Source organism: Temnothorax longispinosus, chromosome 4, assembly GCF_030848805.1.
Source record: "Temnothorax longispinosus isolate EJ_2023e chromosome 4, Tlon_JGU_v1, whole genome shotgun sequence".
Classification (NCBI taxonomy): domain Eukaryota; kingdom Metazoa; phylum Arthropoda; class Insecta; order Hymenoptera; family Formicidae; genus Temnothorax; species Temnothorax longispinosus.
Window position 1 is genome coordinate 15,528,170 of NC_092361.1, and position 18,531 is coordinate 15,546,700.

General features: G+C 37.3%; 3 protein-coding genes and 1 long non-coding RNA gene across 5 annotated transcripts in view; 1 reads left to right on the top strand and 3 right to left on the bottom strand.

Annotated features, from left to right (window-relative positions):
• Positions 1–32: 32 nt before the first annotated feature.
• On the top strand, positions 33–1,626 carry LOC139810918 (uncharacterized). Its single transcript, XR_011731514.1, has 2 exons — positions 33–174; positions 1,486–1,626. It is a non-coding gene; the product is annotated as an uncharacterized lncRNA (long non-coding RNA).
• Cin (Molybdenum cofactor synthesis protein cinnamon) lies at positions 438–3,931 on the bottom strand. The gene is made up of 11 exons (XM_071774819.1): positions 3,385–3,931; positions 2,991–3,142; positions 2,725–2,912; positions 2,428–2,629; positions 2,077–2,352; positions 1,946–2,012; positions 1,766–1,877; positions 1,402–1,677; positions 1,147–1,286; positions 861–1,048; positions 438–785 (listed from the first exon to the last, which is right to left on the bottom strand). Exons 1-11 carry the CDS (start codon positions 3,413–3,415, stop codon positions 555–557), a joined length of 1,863 nt encoding a protein of 620 aa, XP_071630920.1. The 5' UTR covers positions 3,416–3,931; the 3' UTR covers positions 438–554.
• Positions 3,932–4,404: 473 nt separating this feature from the next.
• LOC139810913 (CLK4-associating serine/arginine rich protein) lies at positions 4,405–9,472 on the bottom strand. 2 transcript variants are annotated; one of them, XM_071774817.1, is made up of 14 exons: positions 9,185–9,471; positions 8,849–8,946; positions 8,598–8,773; positions 8,296–8,514; positions 7,715–7,890; positions 7,483–7,556; positions 7,041–7,382; positions 6,542–6,949; positions 6,364–6,468; positions 6,225–6,273; positions 5,639–5,702; positions 5,456–5,561; positions 5,120–5,365; positions 4,405–4,899 (listed from the first exon to the last, which is right to left on the bottom strand). In XM_071774817.1, exons 1-14 carry the CDS (start codon positions 9,314–9,316, stop codon positions 4,881–4,883), a joined length of 2,214 nt encoding a protein of 737 aa, XP_071630918.1. In that variant the 5' UTR covers positions 9,317–9,471; the 3' UTR covers positions 4,405–4,880. The 2 variants fall into 2 exon arrangements, with proteins under 2 accessions (XP_071630918.1, XP_071630919.1); XM_071774818.1 differs by lacking the exons at positions 4,405–4,899; positions 5,120–5,365 and having other exon boundaries at positions 6,221–6,273; positions 9,185–9,472.
• Positions 9,473–10,559: 1,087 nt separating this feature from the next.
• The window catches only part of Mnb (minibrain), a 79,487-nt gene continuing 71,515 nt past the window's right edge, over positions 10,560–18,531 (bottom strand). Inside the window, exon 9 of the mRNA XM_071776788.1 lies at positions 10,560–16,939. Coding sequence (XP_071632889.1) covers positions 16,461–16,939 — 479 coding nt within the window. The 3' untranslated portion in view covers positions 10,560–16,460. The remainder of the gene's footprint in view (positions 16,940–18,531) is intronic.

The following is an 18,531-nucleotide window of genomic DNA, read 5'->3' on the forward strand; positions in this document are numbered from 1 at the left end:
ATGTTTCACCGCGTGCGCGCGAACTGGAGGTGGTAGTGGGGGTACAGCCAATCCGATTGTGAGCACATATATCACGATGTATCGTGTTCGCCGTTCGGAATGCGCGCTACAAGAGTGGGACATAAATATTTTCTTTCATGGGCTCATGTATACGTGGAGTAAGCTATCTCCATGGTAAATAACTCCAACACAATTTAGTGAAAATAATCGGCATGATATAGATCATAACTCACATACAAGTTTGACGAATTTTAGCTTACGCTCTCCGCGTCACGCGAGCAAAATTTATTTATTCCATATGTTTATTCAAAAATAAAAAAAGTTTAGTTCTATTAATTCTAAAATTAATATCGCGTATTAAAGGTAATTGCAGAGCTTTTGTAAAGAGTTTAGTAGTCTGCAGGTAACATGAGAATAAATACTGAATAGGCACAGGAGTTTTCATGAAGATTTTATTTTGAACAAAAGGACTAAAGCTCCCAAGAGTATCCCAAAAATAATTTTCTAACAATATGACAAAATATGTTTATATATTAAATGTATATCTCTATTATTTATTTAAAACCAATGAGCATCGCCGGCACAATGTCACCTACATTCAACGTCTGTTTCTCCGCTGTTCGCCCTGGCAGCATCAGGAGCGCGTTAGCACCTTTGCAACTGATTAACTTGCTACTGATTTGATTTCCCGTGCTGTAGGCCATCGGGAGCACCTCTTCGTGAGTCCATTCGAGATACGCTCTTGCGTATTCAGGACGCGGGTCCAAATTGTACGACGACGTTAACTGTAACGTTAAAACAATATTTTCTATATATCGTGTACATTACTGTTTTTGCAAGATAAAGATGGTCTTACGAACCTTAGCTCTCACTATGACTGGCTGCGAAAAGTTGCCGTGCATTTCGTTCAAAAGGGGTAAGAGGAATAAATGCGCGGTAACAGTAGCAGAGACCGGATTCCCCGGCAAGCATAGCAAATATTTGGTTTTGCCTAAGAATGTGCACGTTGCAAATGTCGTTGGTTTTCCCGGTTTCATATTTACGCGTCCTGAAATATATTTAATAGTTCGTGTAAGAAACATGTATTTTAACATATTTTTAGATATGATTAACATAGAGATGGTTAAAAAAAAACAAAGAAAATACCAAAATGTATGGTAGCTTTGAAATGTCTCTCTAATATAGGCTTCAACAAATCTCTATCGCCCATTGACACGGAGCCCGTTGTCACAAATACATCTACTTTTTCTAAAGCTCCCTTGATTTTACTTATCATATCCATCGCGCTGCAAAATGGTTATATTAATAATAAAGTTACATATAATTTATAATCACTATATCAATCAATAAAAAAAGTATTATGATACAACGTGTGTGTATCAGGATAAATTCTTTACATACTCATCAGTCGCAATTCCACAATCCAAAGCATTGAAGCCATTCTCTTTTAATAGCGAGATTAAAGTTATTCTGTTGCTATCGTAGACCTGCCCTGGTCCTAGAGGCTCTCCAGCTTCTTGCAATTCATCTCCAGTGGACAGTACACCTATACAAGGGAGTTTAGTAACTGCAACGTGTTTGCAGCCGCAAGCCACTAGGAGTCCTAATTCCACCGGACCAATACTCGTGTATGAATTTAACACTAAACTTCCCTTTTCTATATCGCAACCGACAGGTCTTCAACAAATAAATAATCAAGAAAATAAATTTGTCAAGAATAAAATATAACTATTTTGAATGACAAAATCAATGGGGAGCCTTATACCTAATATCTTGTCCCTCTTTCGGTTCAGTCATTATTTCAATTTCGTCCTCCTCCGTATCATCAGCGCTCTTCAATATTAGTTTTGTATCTTCAACTTGTACAACCGTCGCTTCTGTAACCAAGCAAAAAAAGTAGTAAATTTTTTATAAGTAAATCAACAAGCAAATTGCAGTTGTTTACCGTCGGGAACAGGCGCTCCAGTGTTCACGCGTACACAAGTGCCAGGTTCAAGAGACACCAGAGCGGGCTGAAAAAGTTTTCTTTTATTGTTTTCTCTCGCGTCGCATTGAGCATCGGTTAACGTGACTTACTGCAGTCCCTGCTTTTATACCACATAACACCTTCCTTCTGCCTTTTCCATCGCTTGCCAACACCGCATATCCATCTTTTATAGAAGCCCTAAATGGCGGCAAATTGCAATAGGAATATATGTCCTCAGATAATATTCTGCCATAGGCATCTTTTACATTCACAGTTTCAACGCTTCTTTCCTCTACACTCGTGCGTATTATGCACACCGCTTCCTCGACAGAAATCATAGGAAATGGGGATTCTCTAAGGCGCGTTGCTACATTCTCGAAATTCACCTGAAATAATCTAATTGTATTACACAATTCGCGTAAAATCATTATTTTGTATACTGACGGAAAAAAGTATCTCACTGTACAAAGATGATCATGCGAACAAGATGTGGTATTACGTTGCACAATGTTATGCGTATCTTTAATTTTCGCTTTATTATCCAAGATTAAATCTACGGCGTGCGGAATAGCAGGTGCGATTGCAGTCAAGCACTCTATTGCAGCCTTACGTGAACCAGGCAGATTAACAATCAGTGTTTTGTTTCGTATTCCGCACACAGCTCTAAAAACATATCAAAAGTTTTAATTTTAAAGAAATTACGAAGCAAATAGAAACCTTATATAATATAATAACGTATAATAAAATTGAGACTCTACCGAGAAAGCACCGCCAGTGGAGTTATTTTTAAGCTCGACATGAGCATCGCTAAAGACAATCCGGGAGCTTCTTTATGGATAACTTTTTTGGTCGCCTCAGGTGTAACATCTCTTTCGGAAAACCCAGTACCGCCAGTAGTGAGAATAACGTCAACTTTATTTTCATCACTCCAAAAGATTAGATTCTCCTAGATGCCGTATAAATAGATGTATAATAACACACCATCACAATATGCAAGAAATATTGTTAAAATGTTTATAGTTACCATTATTGACGTCAAATCATCAGCCACAATAGTAGTGTAAGAAACGTGTCCTGGAAGTAGAATATTTCCTGTCGAATCTGCGCTGTTGATAAATACTTTTAATGCAGGTCCACTTTCATCTGTTTTATCACCTCTCGCACAAGTGTCACTTACTGAAATATTATAATGGAATCATTAGAATTTAAAAAATGTGCAGTATATATATTATACAAGCTTGTCAATTAAAGATATGGAATTATCTTATTATTAATATACGTAACGTATGTAACCATATTTAACCTTCAAATATGTGCATGACTAAAACGTTTTGTAATCTTTTAAATTTTTATCAATATATAAGCTACTTTAATATATTCCATGTGAATGTTATACACATATTATAACATATTATTACCGGTTAAAATTGCAAATCTTATTGGTGCCATTTTGACCTTCAAGTTTTTCGACTAAATAATTTGTGACTAAACACAATCTCTTATCAGATAAACTGATAAATGATTATATAGAATATGTACACTTCATTTAACCATACAATACTGGAAAGAGCATTAGGAAAAGATGCTAAAAAGAGCCACTTTGACCAAACTCCGATTAACTTAATCGGCCGATTAGTCCATTAAAAAACTAGAGCAATCAGTTGAAAATACGGTGACAAGGGTAGCGATCATGTAATTTGAACGTGAAGTTAATGGTGAAAATTTTCACTTATCACATTTTCAAAAACATTCACAAAAAAAAAAGAAAGAACACTAGCAGGTGGCAGAGTTTACCACTGGCAGACCGCGCTAGTCAGCTGACTTTGGTTTACTGGTTCTGTTCTTTGTAGCTGCACCATGTTATACCTTCTGCACTTAAAATGAAATAAATATATGACTAGACGCAGAGAGAAACCTGCTAGACGTTAGAAAGAAAAAGAGGAAAAATTAAAAAGTTCAACTATAAAGATATCTCTTCCAGTGTTAGTCAAAGGTTATATGGATTTTTGCATGATCGTTATCCATAACATCCTGGCAGATGAGACATAACAAAAACAGTAGAAGCAATTTGCCTTTAATACGCCAGTGAATGATACGGATTATAAATTTAATTTAAAATTAATTACAGAATTTTGTTTTTGTATTCAAACACGTTCAAATAACCGATGTTAGGTTCATTTTACTTCCATTTTTTAAATTTAAGTTTCTCATTCTTTTTCTCTCTGTTTGAGAGAGAAAGATCCAACATCTATTTTGCTCCATATCATTAACGTATAGTGCGCCAAAGACATACGTCTTTGCTTACATAAGTATATGTATTTCAGGTAACGGATTTAATAAAATAATTTAGATTATATATAAAGATGTTATTATATCATATCCCTTGGTCTTCTACCTTCGGTAATGTCGGTAATAGAAGGCATAGAAAGTAGTCAGCGTTTACCCCAGCTGCGAAATGAACATCTTTATTATTGAAAAATTATTTAACAATGAGAGATACATAGCGAAGAGTGTACACTCAATTCTAAAATAATACAACAGTATCATATTTTCATGCTTCTTGCTTTGCATGTGAGATAAAAATTATAGACATGATCCTCGTGATATTAGTTATTATCACGCAATTCATCTAATTTCTCGCATACGCATTGCAATTCAATCGGTGCGAGCGGAAGTAACATACAAATACTTCCATTTATTTGATCATTATTATGAAGCAGATTAAGTCGCGCTGTATTGTTATTCGTGACGTATTTTAGAACAAATCTTGCGGCAGGTCCGTATACCTTTCCCTCATTATGCGATTCTCTCGGACATTAACAGCGATTTAAGGAAGGAATGCAACTGAACGGAAAATGTTCGAATCAGCGATTTCAAAACATTTTAGATGGAAGATTAAACGTGTGTCCTGAAGTCAGTAGTCGACTAGGCCTCTGGAATAACGGAAAATGGCATGGTTTTTCTTTAGGAGCATACAAGATTTACGTTATATCTAATTGCACCGAATCAGCATTGATCTGTGCTCAATCAATCTGCTCTCTGTGTTAATAATCAGGACTACGTAATAGAGACAATCGCTAAAGTCCAGTAAATACGAATTGTCGGTGCAACTCGGCAATCGCAACTTTAGGCGTCAGAATCGAGGGATTTTACCGATTGTTCCTCGGACTCAGTGAACGAAGCGGTGAATCTCTGTATCTTCTACGCGACTCTGTTCTACCCCGGTCACGATCATCGCGCCGATCTCTCTCCCTATCCCGCTCGCGATCGCCGTCCATGTCTCGCCTATCGCGACGTACGGGATGGTGTCTCGGACTACGGCTCGGACTTGGTGTACGAGACACGGAAGACCGCGTGTCGGAACTGTGGCCTTCGTAACGATGTCTCCGTTCTCTTTGTCTGAAAAGTGAAACAGAATTCACGTTGCTACTTAAGTTGACGAACTTAAAAAGTTGACGCACGCCGCATCACAAGGTAAAAATTATTCACTTTCTGCGGAGTTTCAAAGACATTTCTCGAATCTCGTCTTCCCGATCCTGTCTCTGTTGCTCCATCTTCTCGATTCTCAACTGCTCGGCTTTCTTGTCAGCTTTATCTAAAAAAATTTATTTTACATTTGCCTTTTATGAATTACTCCTGAATTACTCCTCATTCTTTCAGACATCAACCTACACTGTCTGTTTAACAGGGCCTGCATTTTCTTTTTAAGCCGCTCCTGGGGTGTAATTTTCAACGACTGAAAAATATAAAACTCTTAAAAGTCTATAGAGAAAGAGCTCGATATTTTTGGTATAATTTAAAAATCTAGTGCCCATTATACGTACAATATGTAGTATGCACTAATATATTACCAATTATAGAATATAACCGAATATATGTACCACAAAAAATTTGCCATTTCCTTTATTAGACGATTAATAGAATGCAATTACGAACGAAAAAAGATAATAACAAAGCGGTCAACTCAAAAATAAGATGATAGTACGATTCAAAGATTCTCAAATTCTTTGTGGCTCTAACGATACGTTGAAATTCTGCTTCAGAACGAATTAAAAATAAAACAAATAAATGTAGAATATGATGTTGACACATCATATTCTGAAGTGTAATATAATGAAAACAAGACGCGCTTGTTGAGGTTCTTCGTTCAGATGGAAGGCATACAGACATTATACTTATATAGACATGGTACTTATATAAGTATGTCTTTATTCTCTGTGCGTTAAGTGACTAAGAAAGCGTTATGGTTCTTACTGACTTTGTGTCCGCCACCAGAATTTGTACTTAACCCTGCTTTTGGCTTGTTCCTGAAATATTCAGAAAAAATTAAGTCCACGCACAACAACTTGATATATGTAATATAAATTAAGATTGTTCGCTGCTTATAAAATGCTTACACGCTTGTATTTATCGGAGTCTTCGGTGTTGCTGGACTGGATTTTTCTTCGTTATCAGACAGCTCTAGCTCAAGACTTGACGATTTTCCACGTCGGCCATAATACCTGTACATGAAATAAGTTATACACTTACGTTACAATAATTTGATTCTTGAATAAACCTGCGAAAAATTTTCACCTGGGCAGTGCTGGCGTCTTATTATCATCGCTTCGCGATCGTTTACAGCTAGATTGACTTCTCGATCTCGATCTAGATCTTGATGGAGACTTCGATCTCGAGCGAGACTTGGATCTCGATTTCGACAGCGAATAGCGTCTTTTCCGATAGCTGTCTCTAGATGGGCTCCTATTATGCGATTTAGACCTCGATCTTGATGCCGATATGCTGCTCGAGGACGAACTCCTCGATCTCTTCAAACGCGAGCGTGATCTAGATCTTGACCTCGATCGAGAAACTGAACGCGATCGAGATCTGCTGGTACTTCTACAACGCGATCGTGATTTACTTCGCGTTCGGGATCGTCTGGTGCGACTTCTTGTGCGGGATCTCGTATACTTTCGAGGTCTCGAGCGTGTGCGTCTAGATCTGAAATAAGATTCAGTACTAGATATATTAGAAAGCAAAACATTAATTATGTCAATAAATATGCAATAAGTTCTTTTATCTTGCAACTTACCTCATTCTAGATCCACTTCGTTTTCTGTCACGTGTCCTATACGACTTAGTCCTACTAACGGAACGTGAACAACTTCTCGACCTTGACTTGGATATTTTTCTACTGACAGTTCTATCGTTGAAAGCAGGACTGTCCGACCTCCGCCGTCTGAGATACGAATAATTGACTTTTCTTGAATTTGACGAAGACACATGTGATGTGCTACCATGAGTCTCTTCTTCCCCACCGAAGCTTGTGATGTAAGTAATCTGTCCCGTATTTACAGGTGATGTGGATCGCGATCGCGATTTGGAAGAGGATTTTCTATAAGGATTATACTCCGGGCTTTCCCTGGCTGCATAACTGAGATGAAGATAGAGAAATTTATATAAGTAATAACGTAAAAAAATATTTAATTTTAATATTTAATTTAATTTTTTGCGTAAATGCAATTAGTTATTACCTAGGCGGACTCATAACGCGACCTATCATCTTCTTTTCCCTGAATGCACGCCTTTCTCTACGCGACCGTCGACCCTATTATATATAAAATGAAAAACATACATTAAAACATTTTCTTACATCAAAGCGTGACGTATTTTCAGACATTTAATTATAATATATTATTTATATTATATAAATATATAATATAAAAATATATATTAGTTGTGTTTTGATTTAATGTAATTATTTACCGAGTACATAGCTTTCTCCTCCTCCTGCTTGCGGGCCTGTCGCAAGGTTTCAGCTTCTTCAAAATCTTGTGTTAAAAAGCTAAAGTAATCAGCACCTAGAAGTCCATATTTTTGAGCTACTAAATTCATCTCATGTGCCTGAGATGGTTCTATTTGAGACACGTCCACGCATATATCTAAAAAAAGTAATACATTACATTAAAAAATTTTGTTCTTGTAACATTTCAAGGCGTATTAACTCATTATTGACCGGAGATGTATACCAGCAATTTTTTTATTGCCCATAGGGTGACTTTAGAAGTTTACTTTATAAGGACATACAGTTTAAATCATTATGCAAAGTTGTTAGAGCTTGTATTATTGGATTTGTGATTGCGTTTATCCTTCACTTTCTGTTATAGCTTTTTTTCTGACCTTATGTATATTATAAACAAAACTTAGAAATTACTGATATTTACTCACGTTTCAACATTGACCCGTATAAAAAATAACGGAGGCGCGGAAACTAATACAGGCGTTAATTTCTGTACAAAATACTCGGTCAACAATGTTAAACATTGCATTAAGTAAAATAATGATACCTAAATCTATATCGCTATCTTCATCATCTCCCTTTTCCTCCGATATAACTGGATCCACTGTTGTTTTTGCCGGTTCAGGTATCGGCTCTTCGGTTTCATAATTATATCCGATGGCAGCGCTATTAGCAGATTTCTTTTTATCTTTTGCAGCATCCAACTTTGTTGACGAACCAAACTGTTCTTCCAAATGTATTTGGTGAAGAAACTTTTCTTCAGTCACTGAAGAAGAGACGTTTGAGTGAAGACATAAGGAAGACTGATAAGAGATCCCTGCACAACGGAGGGAAAGACAAGCAACGTACCGCCTAGAAATTCATTTTGCACAATTATACGGTAGCGTTCATAGTTGATATGTCTGTCTTCGCTTGTCAGAGCAATATCAACATCGATAGTATCTAGCGGCTCTGGTATCCAATCCAGATGCGCTCGTACGTCAAAACGATCTATAAGATTGTCTTCATTGCCTTGCCATGGCATCCTAGTCAATAAAATACATTATTCTCTGTTGATTTACGAGCACAATTAACGGTTAATATCATACTGCAACACTCACATGTTTGCAGGACTGTCACCCGCAGCGGCTATTGCCGGATCCAAATGTATCTTACACGGTCTACCGTGCAGCTGGAGAAATTGAGTAGGATCTGATTTCTAAAATGAAGCACAAGAACGTTCGATTATTACGTTTGTCCGAGCAATACCTCCGCAATTATATCTTAAGCTTTAAATAAAAAAAAAGAGAAGCAAAAAAAGGAGCAATAATGAAGGTTAACCGAGGAACAGAGGAAAATACATAAAAATTCCGTGAAAATAATGCGCGACCCATCGATCTGTCGTAAATCAGACGAAAGGAGAAATCCGTCGCGCATATTTTCGCGCAGATTCTTACGATTTTTTCATAGTAGTCCCGTCTACGTTCCGCTCTGCGACGATAATCGACCAGCATGCCGCGTATTTTCTTTTCCTGCTTGCGTGCCTCGTGCCACATTCTGCCGCCGGTCTTCTTCACGGAGAAACTCATTTTCCTCTCCTCACCGCCGTGGAGGTCAATTTCGCGCGGCTAGCTTGACGTGGGTGCCATTCGTCCGGCTGTAATCGCTAAAAAATTGAAGCACTAATAATTGACACGCTTTCCTCTCCCGCGAAGGCGGACATGTTGCCTTTTGCCGAGAACTGCGTTAGCGACTTCTTCCGGATCTGGCGGAAATCACTTGCTCAAGCGGGCCTTGCGGCGGTCAATGATTTGGATCGATGATAAATTGTTCAATCTCGTTACTTTTGTTTTTAATACATTTTCTTTAATATTATATACATATTAAATAATTAAATTTTTTCAATTAAGTATTTATCAATAATTATTCAATTTTATAAAGTTTAGTTATTTAATAATATACAAAATAGTATATATTGAATTATCTCATAAATAATATGGTTTTTTTAAGAGAATTTTTGAAATAAAACAAAAAATTTGATATTTTAATTTTAATCAAAAATATATTTTCCATTATTATTTACTTCCTTCCATCTTAAATTTCCAATCTTAAATTCTCAATTTCTTGATGATGATAAAAGTCTTTCGGTTTTGAGCTGAAGATTAAATTAAGCTCCCTTTTACACTGCATTATTTATTATTAAGGTGACTCATCAATTATGTATACCGCATTGCTATTTCATTATTTTTATTTTTAATAAATTATTTGATATTAAATATTTGTTAATAATTATTCAATTTCATTAAATTTAATTATTAAAGTAAATTAAATTAAACTACAAAAGAAGATATGAACTCACACGAAACTCCCCTGTTTCGGTTTCAGCTTTCGTATTTTATATAGAATGCTCTTTTTACGCGTCTCTCGAATCTATATACGCATATCTCTAATCCCCTTCTCAATTATCTGTTCATCGAACTGACAATAGAAGAAAAATCAGCTTATCCTGATTTTTTTATACGAATATTGAAACGTTTTTCAGAAAAACTCTGACAAAGTAATAATAAAATATTTCAGATTTTTCCTGCCAACACATCTTTGTAAAAATCTGAATATGAGAAAATCTGTGTAATTTATTATCAAAAATGTTCATACATACGGATACTGAAATATTCCGAATCCTCATTATTTCTGAAAGCATCTAAGAAATTTTATATATTTTTTCAGAATTTTTCTTTTTAAACGCGCTTTATTCTTCTCACACGCAGATTCTCGTATAATAGTGGAAATCGGGTGCAGCGCGAAAGGTCAACGGAAGAAAAGGTAACAGCAGAAGGTGAAGATGCTTTTGTTTATTATTAACCTTATGTAATATCGTTTCAAATTTTCAATTACATTATTATATATAATAATAATTATAATAATCATCATAATAATGTTATGACAATGTATACACGTTAGATACAAGTTCATTTTCCTTCATCCGGTATGGAGTTTTGTTAATTATTTTTTTTTTCATCTTAATAAATCGGTTTTTTGTTTCTTAATTAACATTTTACCACTTCCTCTCTCTCTTTCTCTCTTTCTCATACACACACGCATACAACCGGACGCACACACGTTCTCTCTTTCTCTCTTTTTTTCTTCTCGCTCTCCGTCCCATTCATCCCCTATATTTTTTTGTCCCGATTGGTGCATGCCGAACGGGACATCCAGATATATCATCAACCTTTCACGCTCGTGATTCTCAAAGGACGCTTACGCGTTGCCTCCTCAGGCGCATCTCTCTTTCTCTCTCTTTCTGTCAGTCGTATTATAGTTATATTTGTTTCTGAACACAATGCTTTTACTCATGACGTTAGGAAACTTAGGTTACTTTATTTCCGCCGCGGCAACATGTTCCAAAGATCTCGTAATTAATTAAGTTTGCCTCTCGCGAGCGCGCGGACTTTTTCAAAGGCCGCACGTGCGCCCCGCAAATGTCAGATTTGCAAGCCCGTACGTAATCGAATCGTAAAAGGAGACGTGCGCGCGAAAACACGCACGGGAGGAAGATTTCCTTAAAGATTTATCACGGATCGATAATTCAACAAAAATTACAAGTCGAACAAAAAATTAAGAAGCGCGTTAATCCTCCGTTGCCCAAATTATTCGTCGAGATTTCAGAGTCTTCAATGTATACAAATATGGATCAGTATGAATATTCGTATAATAGATCTGTATCTTCGTCTTTCCAAAGACAAATAGGACGTCTATGTTATAAAACTTCAAAATTACGATGATCGAACGGCTCGGAGAGCCGAAAGAAAAATCAAATAAAAAAAAAAAAAAACCCCGGCGCGTGACTTAAAGATTACTGGGCAACGGATGATGAAGGAAATTCGTCGACAAATTGCTCTCGCGCTTATAAACGTTTAAAAGCATGCGAACGATGCGTAAATATCCCGCGTATAATACGTCGACTAACATAAATAGTAATTAAAATACAGTTCGGCTCGTTATTCTCTCTCGTGATCGTTCTGTAAATCAAATTATCTAACGTTTTATGTAAAAAAAAAATACATATATACGTATGTACGTATGCATGTGTGTGCGTACGCGGTGAAAAATCGTTTGGAACATGAACCGCGGCCGGATCTTACGCTATATAAATGTATACATCTCTGTTGTCTTGCTAGTTGGCTTAAATACTTTGCATTTTTGCGACAGCTGAATGGAGTGGACAAATTCATCCCGAGACGGTGGTGTGGCTCTCGCGAAACTCGAAATAAAGCGCGCATATCGGAAAGCGAAAGGAACCCTATAAGGGGGATGAGGATTTCTCGTCCTGCTTCGCCGGGCTTCCCTTCTCCCATCGGGAGAGGCTGTGTGTGTGTTGCACGGGTGCGCTTTTAAAAAACGCAACCCCTCGCCGCGTCCTCTCTTTCTCACGCGCGGAAAAAAACGAAGAAAAAAAAGAGAAAAAAAGAAGAAAATTTCTACATATCGCACAGCTCGTTCGACGCGTCTTAAACGCGCTTTAAATTGCTATATTTCTCCCGAGATTCGAGAATCGTGCCCTACCGCGGCTATACCCGTAAAAAAATTTTCTCTAAACTCGTTCGGCCTGGACACGCCGGGCGGTGTCCCTTTTAGCTTCGCCAAGAAAGAAAAAAACTCGCGGTCTGCCAAGGAGGAGCGCGACCGATATATAAAACTTTCACATGCATGAATCTCATTAGCGAGGTGGCTCTTTTTTGCGTTGCATCAGGTAGGAGTTTCGGATCGAGGCTCGGCCGGCTTCTGTGGTGTCTTCTCGCGTCGGAGGGACGTCTTCGGAGAGAATAAGTTTTTCAGAAGTCGTCTACCGCAGCCGGTGGAACGAAGAAAACGACATCGATCGTTTTTGATCGGCCTTCTCTTTTACCTGACGCTAAATGAGCTTCGTGTTCATTAATATTGAGTATCGCTAAAGAACCATGTCGCCGCGTTGGGTATATCAAGCGGTTTTTATTTCAGGATAACTGAAGGTCTTTGGAGAAAGTATGCCAAGCGAGCAACGGTGGCCGTTAATTGATATAATTGCGACTCAGCTCCAGCATTGCATATGTATTTTTATCATCGCGGTATTTCGCAATACGGACAGTTAAAGAGAGTTTACGCGTTCTTTCTTGGCAGACCGTGCGCCGTTATTAACCAATCGATCACTTTGCTACAGGTAAACGATAATAATCATCCAGTGAAAAATCAACAATATCGTTGAAAGGAGAACGATGCGCTTCGATGCATTATCAAACGCGGCGCTGTGCCCAGGAGTCCGTCGTCGTGGGTCGGATTATGCACACCTCTCTCCGGACTGGAGAGAAAGACCGGTATACCGAGTGCCTTCGTATGAGCCATCCCGACGCGAGAATTGTCTCTCGCGCGTAGTCATCCTGTCGCGCTGAGAGCGAAATCGGCGAAATGATTCGAGGACGATGAAAAATAGTATCCGAATGTATACAGAGGTTTTCCGAATAGCTTTTCTCTCTCTGAGAATATCGTGAACACCGTTGTTTGCGGGACTAGTGAGCACAGCGTGTAACAAGATGAATTCGGAAGAGGGCACGTGATATAAATATATGTATAATATGTAAAATATGTATAATATATAACATTATATATATTTATATATCTAATTATATATGTTATACATATTACGTATATAATATGTACACAATATTATATATATTATACATATATATCTATCGCACATTGTCTATATTTATAGAGCGTACTGATTTTTGCCGTTCAACAAGGTATTGTTCGCGAGGACGCTCAGAATTTATCACAGAAAATCCTGAACGTCCCCGCAATTTAATCTCTCTACACCTAACAAATCATATCCTGTACAACTTCAACCGCGGAAATTATCAAAAAGATCATTGAGGTAAGGTGCGACATATCCCGTTTTACGTTTCCTCTTTTCTTTTTTTTTAGATGATTTTACAGAGAGCTGCTCTCCCCTCTCTTTAGGTATTTATTTATGTCATAGTGAATCTATCTATTTTTAAGCATTGCTTTCGAGCTATCTAATCACAACACAGACTCATTACGACTCTTGAAATTTAATGTATCTCTTAAGCACCGATTGCCGTAAAATCTCAATGCGATATAAAAACATTTATAGTACAAGTGTCAATGGGCTTCGTATTCCTATTTTATCCGTTGGTGATTTACATATTATTAGATACTGTTAGAAAATTTGTTTTTCGTTCGGTAACTTATTATAAATTCGAGTATAACAAACTTCAACATCTGAGTTGCAATATAGAATGTCTCGTGTATATCTCATTAAATCGTATTCTGCAAATGTTCTTTGTATTGCAGGTGTATAAAAATATACAAATCATTCGAAAGGCCGCACGAATAAAATGATTCTTAGCAGATCGAATGGCTTGTGAAACGTTAGACTTTTCTCAGCTACTCGAAAGTATCTTATATTTCTCATATATTTACAACTAATACAACAAGAATTCAAATCTAAATTTCACAGTGAGACTCGTTACTTTTCCAGAAAATACATTATAAGAATTCTCTTGGTCGTCTAATACCTTCTTTTTTTTGGCCAAGCTCTTTTGACAACAGTCGCAGTCATGCAGACGAAATTGCTTTGCCGCTCTGCTTTATATTTACGCATTAAAATTTTCGTACAAAAAAGATATCGCAATTAAAACGTTAAAGATGACGGTTATATTGAGAATTACACATGTAGCTTCATCTATATCGGAGACCACAAAAAGACGATTAAAATTCAAAATATATAGAACGTCTTAAAATAATTTCATAACAGTAAATCGGTAAGATCCGTCAACAAAAAAAAAAAAAAGATTACGCTCGTCCCATATATGATGTGTAATAAATGTGACATAATACAGATAAATAATTCTCTAAAGTTTAAAGCTTAAAGTCTCCGTTCATGTATTCTCTTTTTGCATGGAAGAGTATAAAAAAGCCGCAAATATATAAAATATACCTTGTAAACAGACTTGGTATTTCCATATTTTACTATCATGATTACAGAAAAGCAACATGCATAATTCTTTAAGATTTCTTTCTCTTTACACAGCATATATTATTATTATTATTTTCTATTAAGTCATACTTTTTTTTCCTTTGTAACATCTGGGTGGTATAGGGATTATGGTTGCATTTTTTAATGGTCTGCCTTCAGGTACTATACTACACTTACAATTGGTAGTTTCATGACAAAATATGGTATTGATGATAATAAGAAAGAAATTATTGGTTTCTATTTTTGTTCGTCATCTAGTCATACAATACATAAATAATAAAAAAAAATCGCATTTTAATCGAAATTTAAAATATTGGGCCGAATAAAAGTAGAGTCCTCTATATAAATAAAGGGGCTGCATTACGATTGGTGCGAATGGCATAAGCGCAGCGACCATCGGGGCAAAACGGCAAAAATCAATGACGATTGACGTTGGAAACATGTGTATGCGAGTACGCGCGTATTGTTTATTATAAAGATCTAGGTTCTTTGTATGATTATACCATTCTTGATCGATCTTACGTGTATGCTGCTTTTTTAACTTTCTTATTACTGCTTTTTTTTATGTATAAATATGTATTGTTGTTAAGCCGCGCAAACCTCGTTTGTTTAAAGTCCTTGTTCAACAACAAACTGACGTTTGCAACATCCTTGTCTTCCATTAAAGTAAATAAAAGATTCGAGTTTACAATGTCTGTGTATGTGTGTGTTTTACCTCCTCACACTTAAAAGCTAAACCCTAAAGCTGCACTCTTATCATTCACCTAAGTGTATTGTACAAATAACTAGCAGTCGACGCGACTGTTTGCTCGCAAGTACTTGCTAAACCGTTTACATTCGTGACATCGTGTATAAAACTCTATTGGAGTACATGCTTACATTGGTAAATTCTTACTTTTCCCTTCTTTTTTTTACGCGGTAATAATAGTAATTATCACTTTTTCGCTCTCTAGGCCACACAGTTTGGTTGCCGAAAGTTTTCCGCTCAGCCGTTTCTGCTAAAAACTGCTAAGAGTGTCTGTGGAAATCGGGCAGGGACCCGAGAGGCCAGCTGGGTTCATCCTCACTAGACCATTACTGTCTGTCCATGCTCGAAGCTTTCGTCAATCTTCCGTGTTAGACACATATATCCGCTCTCAACATGGGGCCAGTCAGCTTGATAAAAAATACGAAAATTCAGCAACGTAACAGAAATAGAGGTTTCCTCTCACACCTTCCCTCCCATTGCATTCTCTTCTACTCGTTGGATTTTTCATACAGTCGTTAACGCCGCCGAGCTTAGGGTATTTTTTTTTTTTCGTTTCTATGATCTCTTGATACATAGAGAGATTTTTGGGCTTTGTAACTTGCGGTTATTTCGTGGATTTTCCGGGAAATTTTGTTTGTATTTTTCAGAATTGTTCAGCCAAACCAACGTGTCCGAAAAATTTTTTGAATCCATTGCCGAAGAGGCTAATCGCGACACCGTGTGTCTTTCTTTTCTCTTCTTGTGTCCTTTTGACTTTATGATGAGAAAGCAGCATCGGGGAACGACTTCCAAGATGTTTACATGCCATTTTTCCTTCTGTCGTTTTCTCAGTCAATGCTACGAAAGCATCGTTCAAGGCATGCCATCTTTGTAAATTAGCTACTCATCTTCTTCACGGTTATGCGTTCGCGACAAGCTGTATTGTCCACAGTCAGTTGCCCTTCCTGCCACTTTAGTGGATAGCGACTGGGCTCTGTTGGACGCATACCCCGACCATCGGGCTATCTTCTCTCTCTGGATCTCGCTGGTTACTGGACGCCGCCGTTGACGGCTGCCTAACCATACCGTGCGTATCAGTAGTCGAGTAGCCGTAGTTGTAGAAGTTCTGCTGCTGAATCATTGGCGAGGTCATCATCGCAGGCAGATGGGGTATACCAGGAAGAATTAGGCTATTGTACGATCCAAGAGAGCTCTGTATCAGGGAGCTGTCCATGGATTGCATGGACATCGAGGCGGACGCGGACACCCCAGTGGCCGACGTTGATGGGTAGCCCGTTGTTATGGCACGCCGACTGCCCGTATGACGGGGCGAGGACTCGCAGTCCATGGGCTGGTAGCTGCCACCAGGGAGACTCGACGCTTGCATCTGTTGCAGACTGCCACCGCCGCCGCTGCTGCTGCTGCTGCCCTGTCCCGACATGGTTACCAGTCCTGGGACATCGAAAAAAGACAAAGTCAGTAGGGAAAATAGGACATAATCTTCTCACGATATATATATATATATATATATATATATATATATATATATGTATATATACATATATATACACACTAATGCCATAATCATCCACGAAAACCGCTCTAGCTTTTACAATCGAATAATCACTAATGGGAATAAAGATAAATAAAATTTCAAACGTCTACAGGGACATTTGCAGGCAATAATCTCCACCGCTACCACTTTTCCTTCACGCACGTTCGAAAGGGCGTGACGATACATTCTTTAAACATCAGATAAGTATCGATTTGCTATTACATTTTTCTCCATCCCCATAAATTTAATCAGCTAAGTTAATCGAACAAATATTTGACACGCCGTAATTAAGTATGAAATTGTTGATCTTAATTCCTACGCAAGGTCTCTATGCATTTTATTTGCTGTAAAATATATGCTTACAGAATGATTCGCCAAAGTAATTATATCGAATTATGTTATATGAGTAGCGTACTTAAGGAGATGTAAAATCGTCACATGATCGCGCAATCGATTTGCATCGTAATCTTCTCTTAATTGTATATGTAATAAATTAATGTGCAATTGGGATTTTACATTAGGCAAACTTAAGAAGAACGGTGGGATACGATAGTAAATACATATATATACATATAATACTTATATATATGTATATTACTGATATAGACAAGACTTATTTCACAGAAACGTTACAACTTCATGTCCCATTTACAGCATTGCACTTGTAAAGTGCACGATGCAAGCAGCTAAAGCATGCACAAAAAAAACTAGAAGACAATGATGTGAGAAACTTTTCTACAAAACAGAAATTCGCTTAACACAGATGCAATACTTTCAGTTGGAATATGTTCTGCAATATACTCATCCCCGACAACATTCGTGTAAAACAATTTACCATTTTCAATCACAGCGACAAACACGAGAAACGATAAAAAGAAACATATTCCAGCAGTGACATGATGCTATTTTTTCTTTTTCTTTTTCTCTTTTTTTTGTCCTTATGTTCTAAGATATAGTCATCCAAAAGGACAGTCTCGCGTTATAATGAATAATTGGCCTCACAGTAGACGTTAGACGTATCAATACATCGTGTCGATAAAGGAGGCACGGGCTAGTAATATCAATCCGTGTCCCAGTAGGGAGTATTCTTCAAGCAAGCAAAGCTTCGCGTAATACATTCGAGGCCAGGATATGATTTATCAGGGACATCGTTAGTCTTTTAGCGTGTATAGGATTGTTTGTTAGATACAGAACTTACTTATGTTAGTAAGTAAGATTAGGGTTGGGGCCTAGGACAGGTCGTCGCCGCCCCGCGGATACGACAGTCATCGAGCCACGTATTGTCCCCCCATCATATCTACGGGCAACAACAACAAGTATCGTTTAGTTTGCGCAGAAAATAAAAGATACCATTGAAAAAATAGGGATTATGTTTGATCGCGGAATCAAGCGTACGTATTTCGGCAAAATTAACATTTATCAGAATAAATATTCTCGATATTGCTTAATATTTATTCGGTTATACAATCTCGATTTTTTAAGAAAAGCA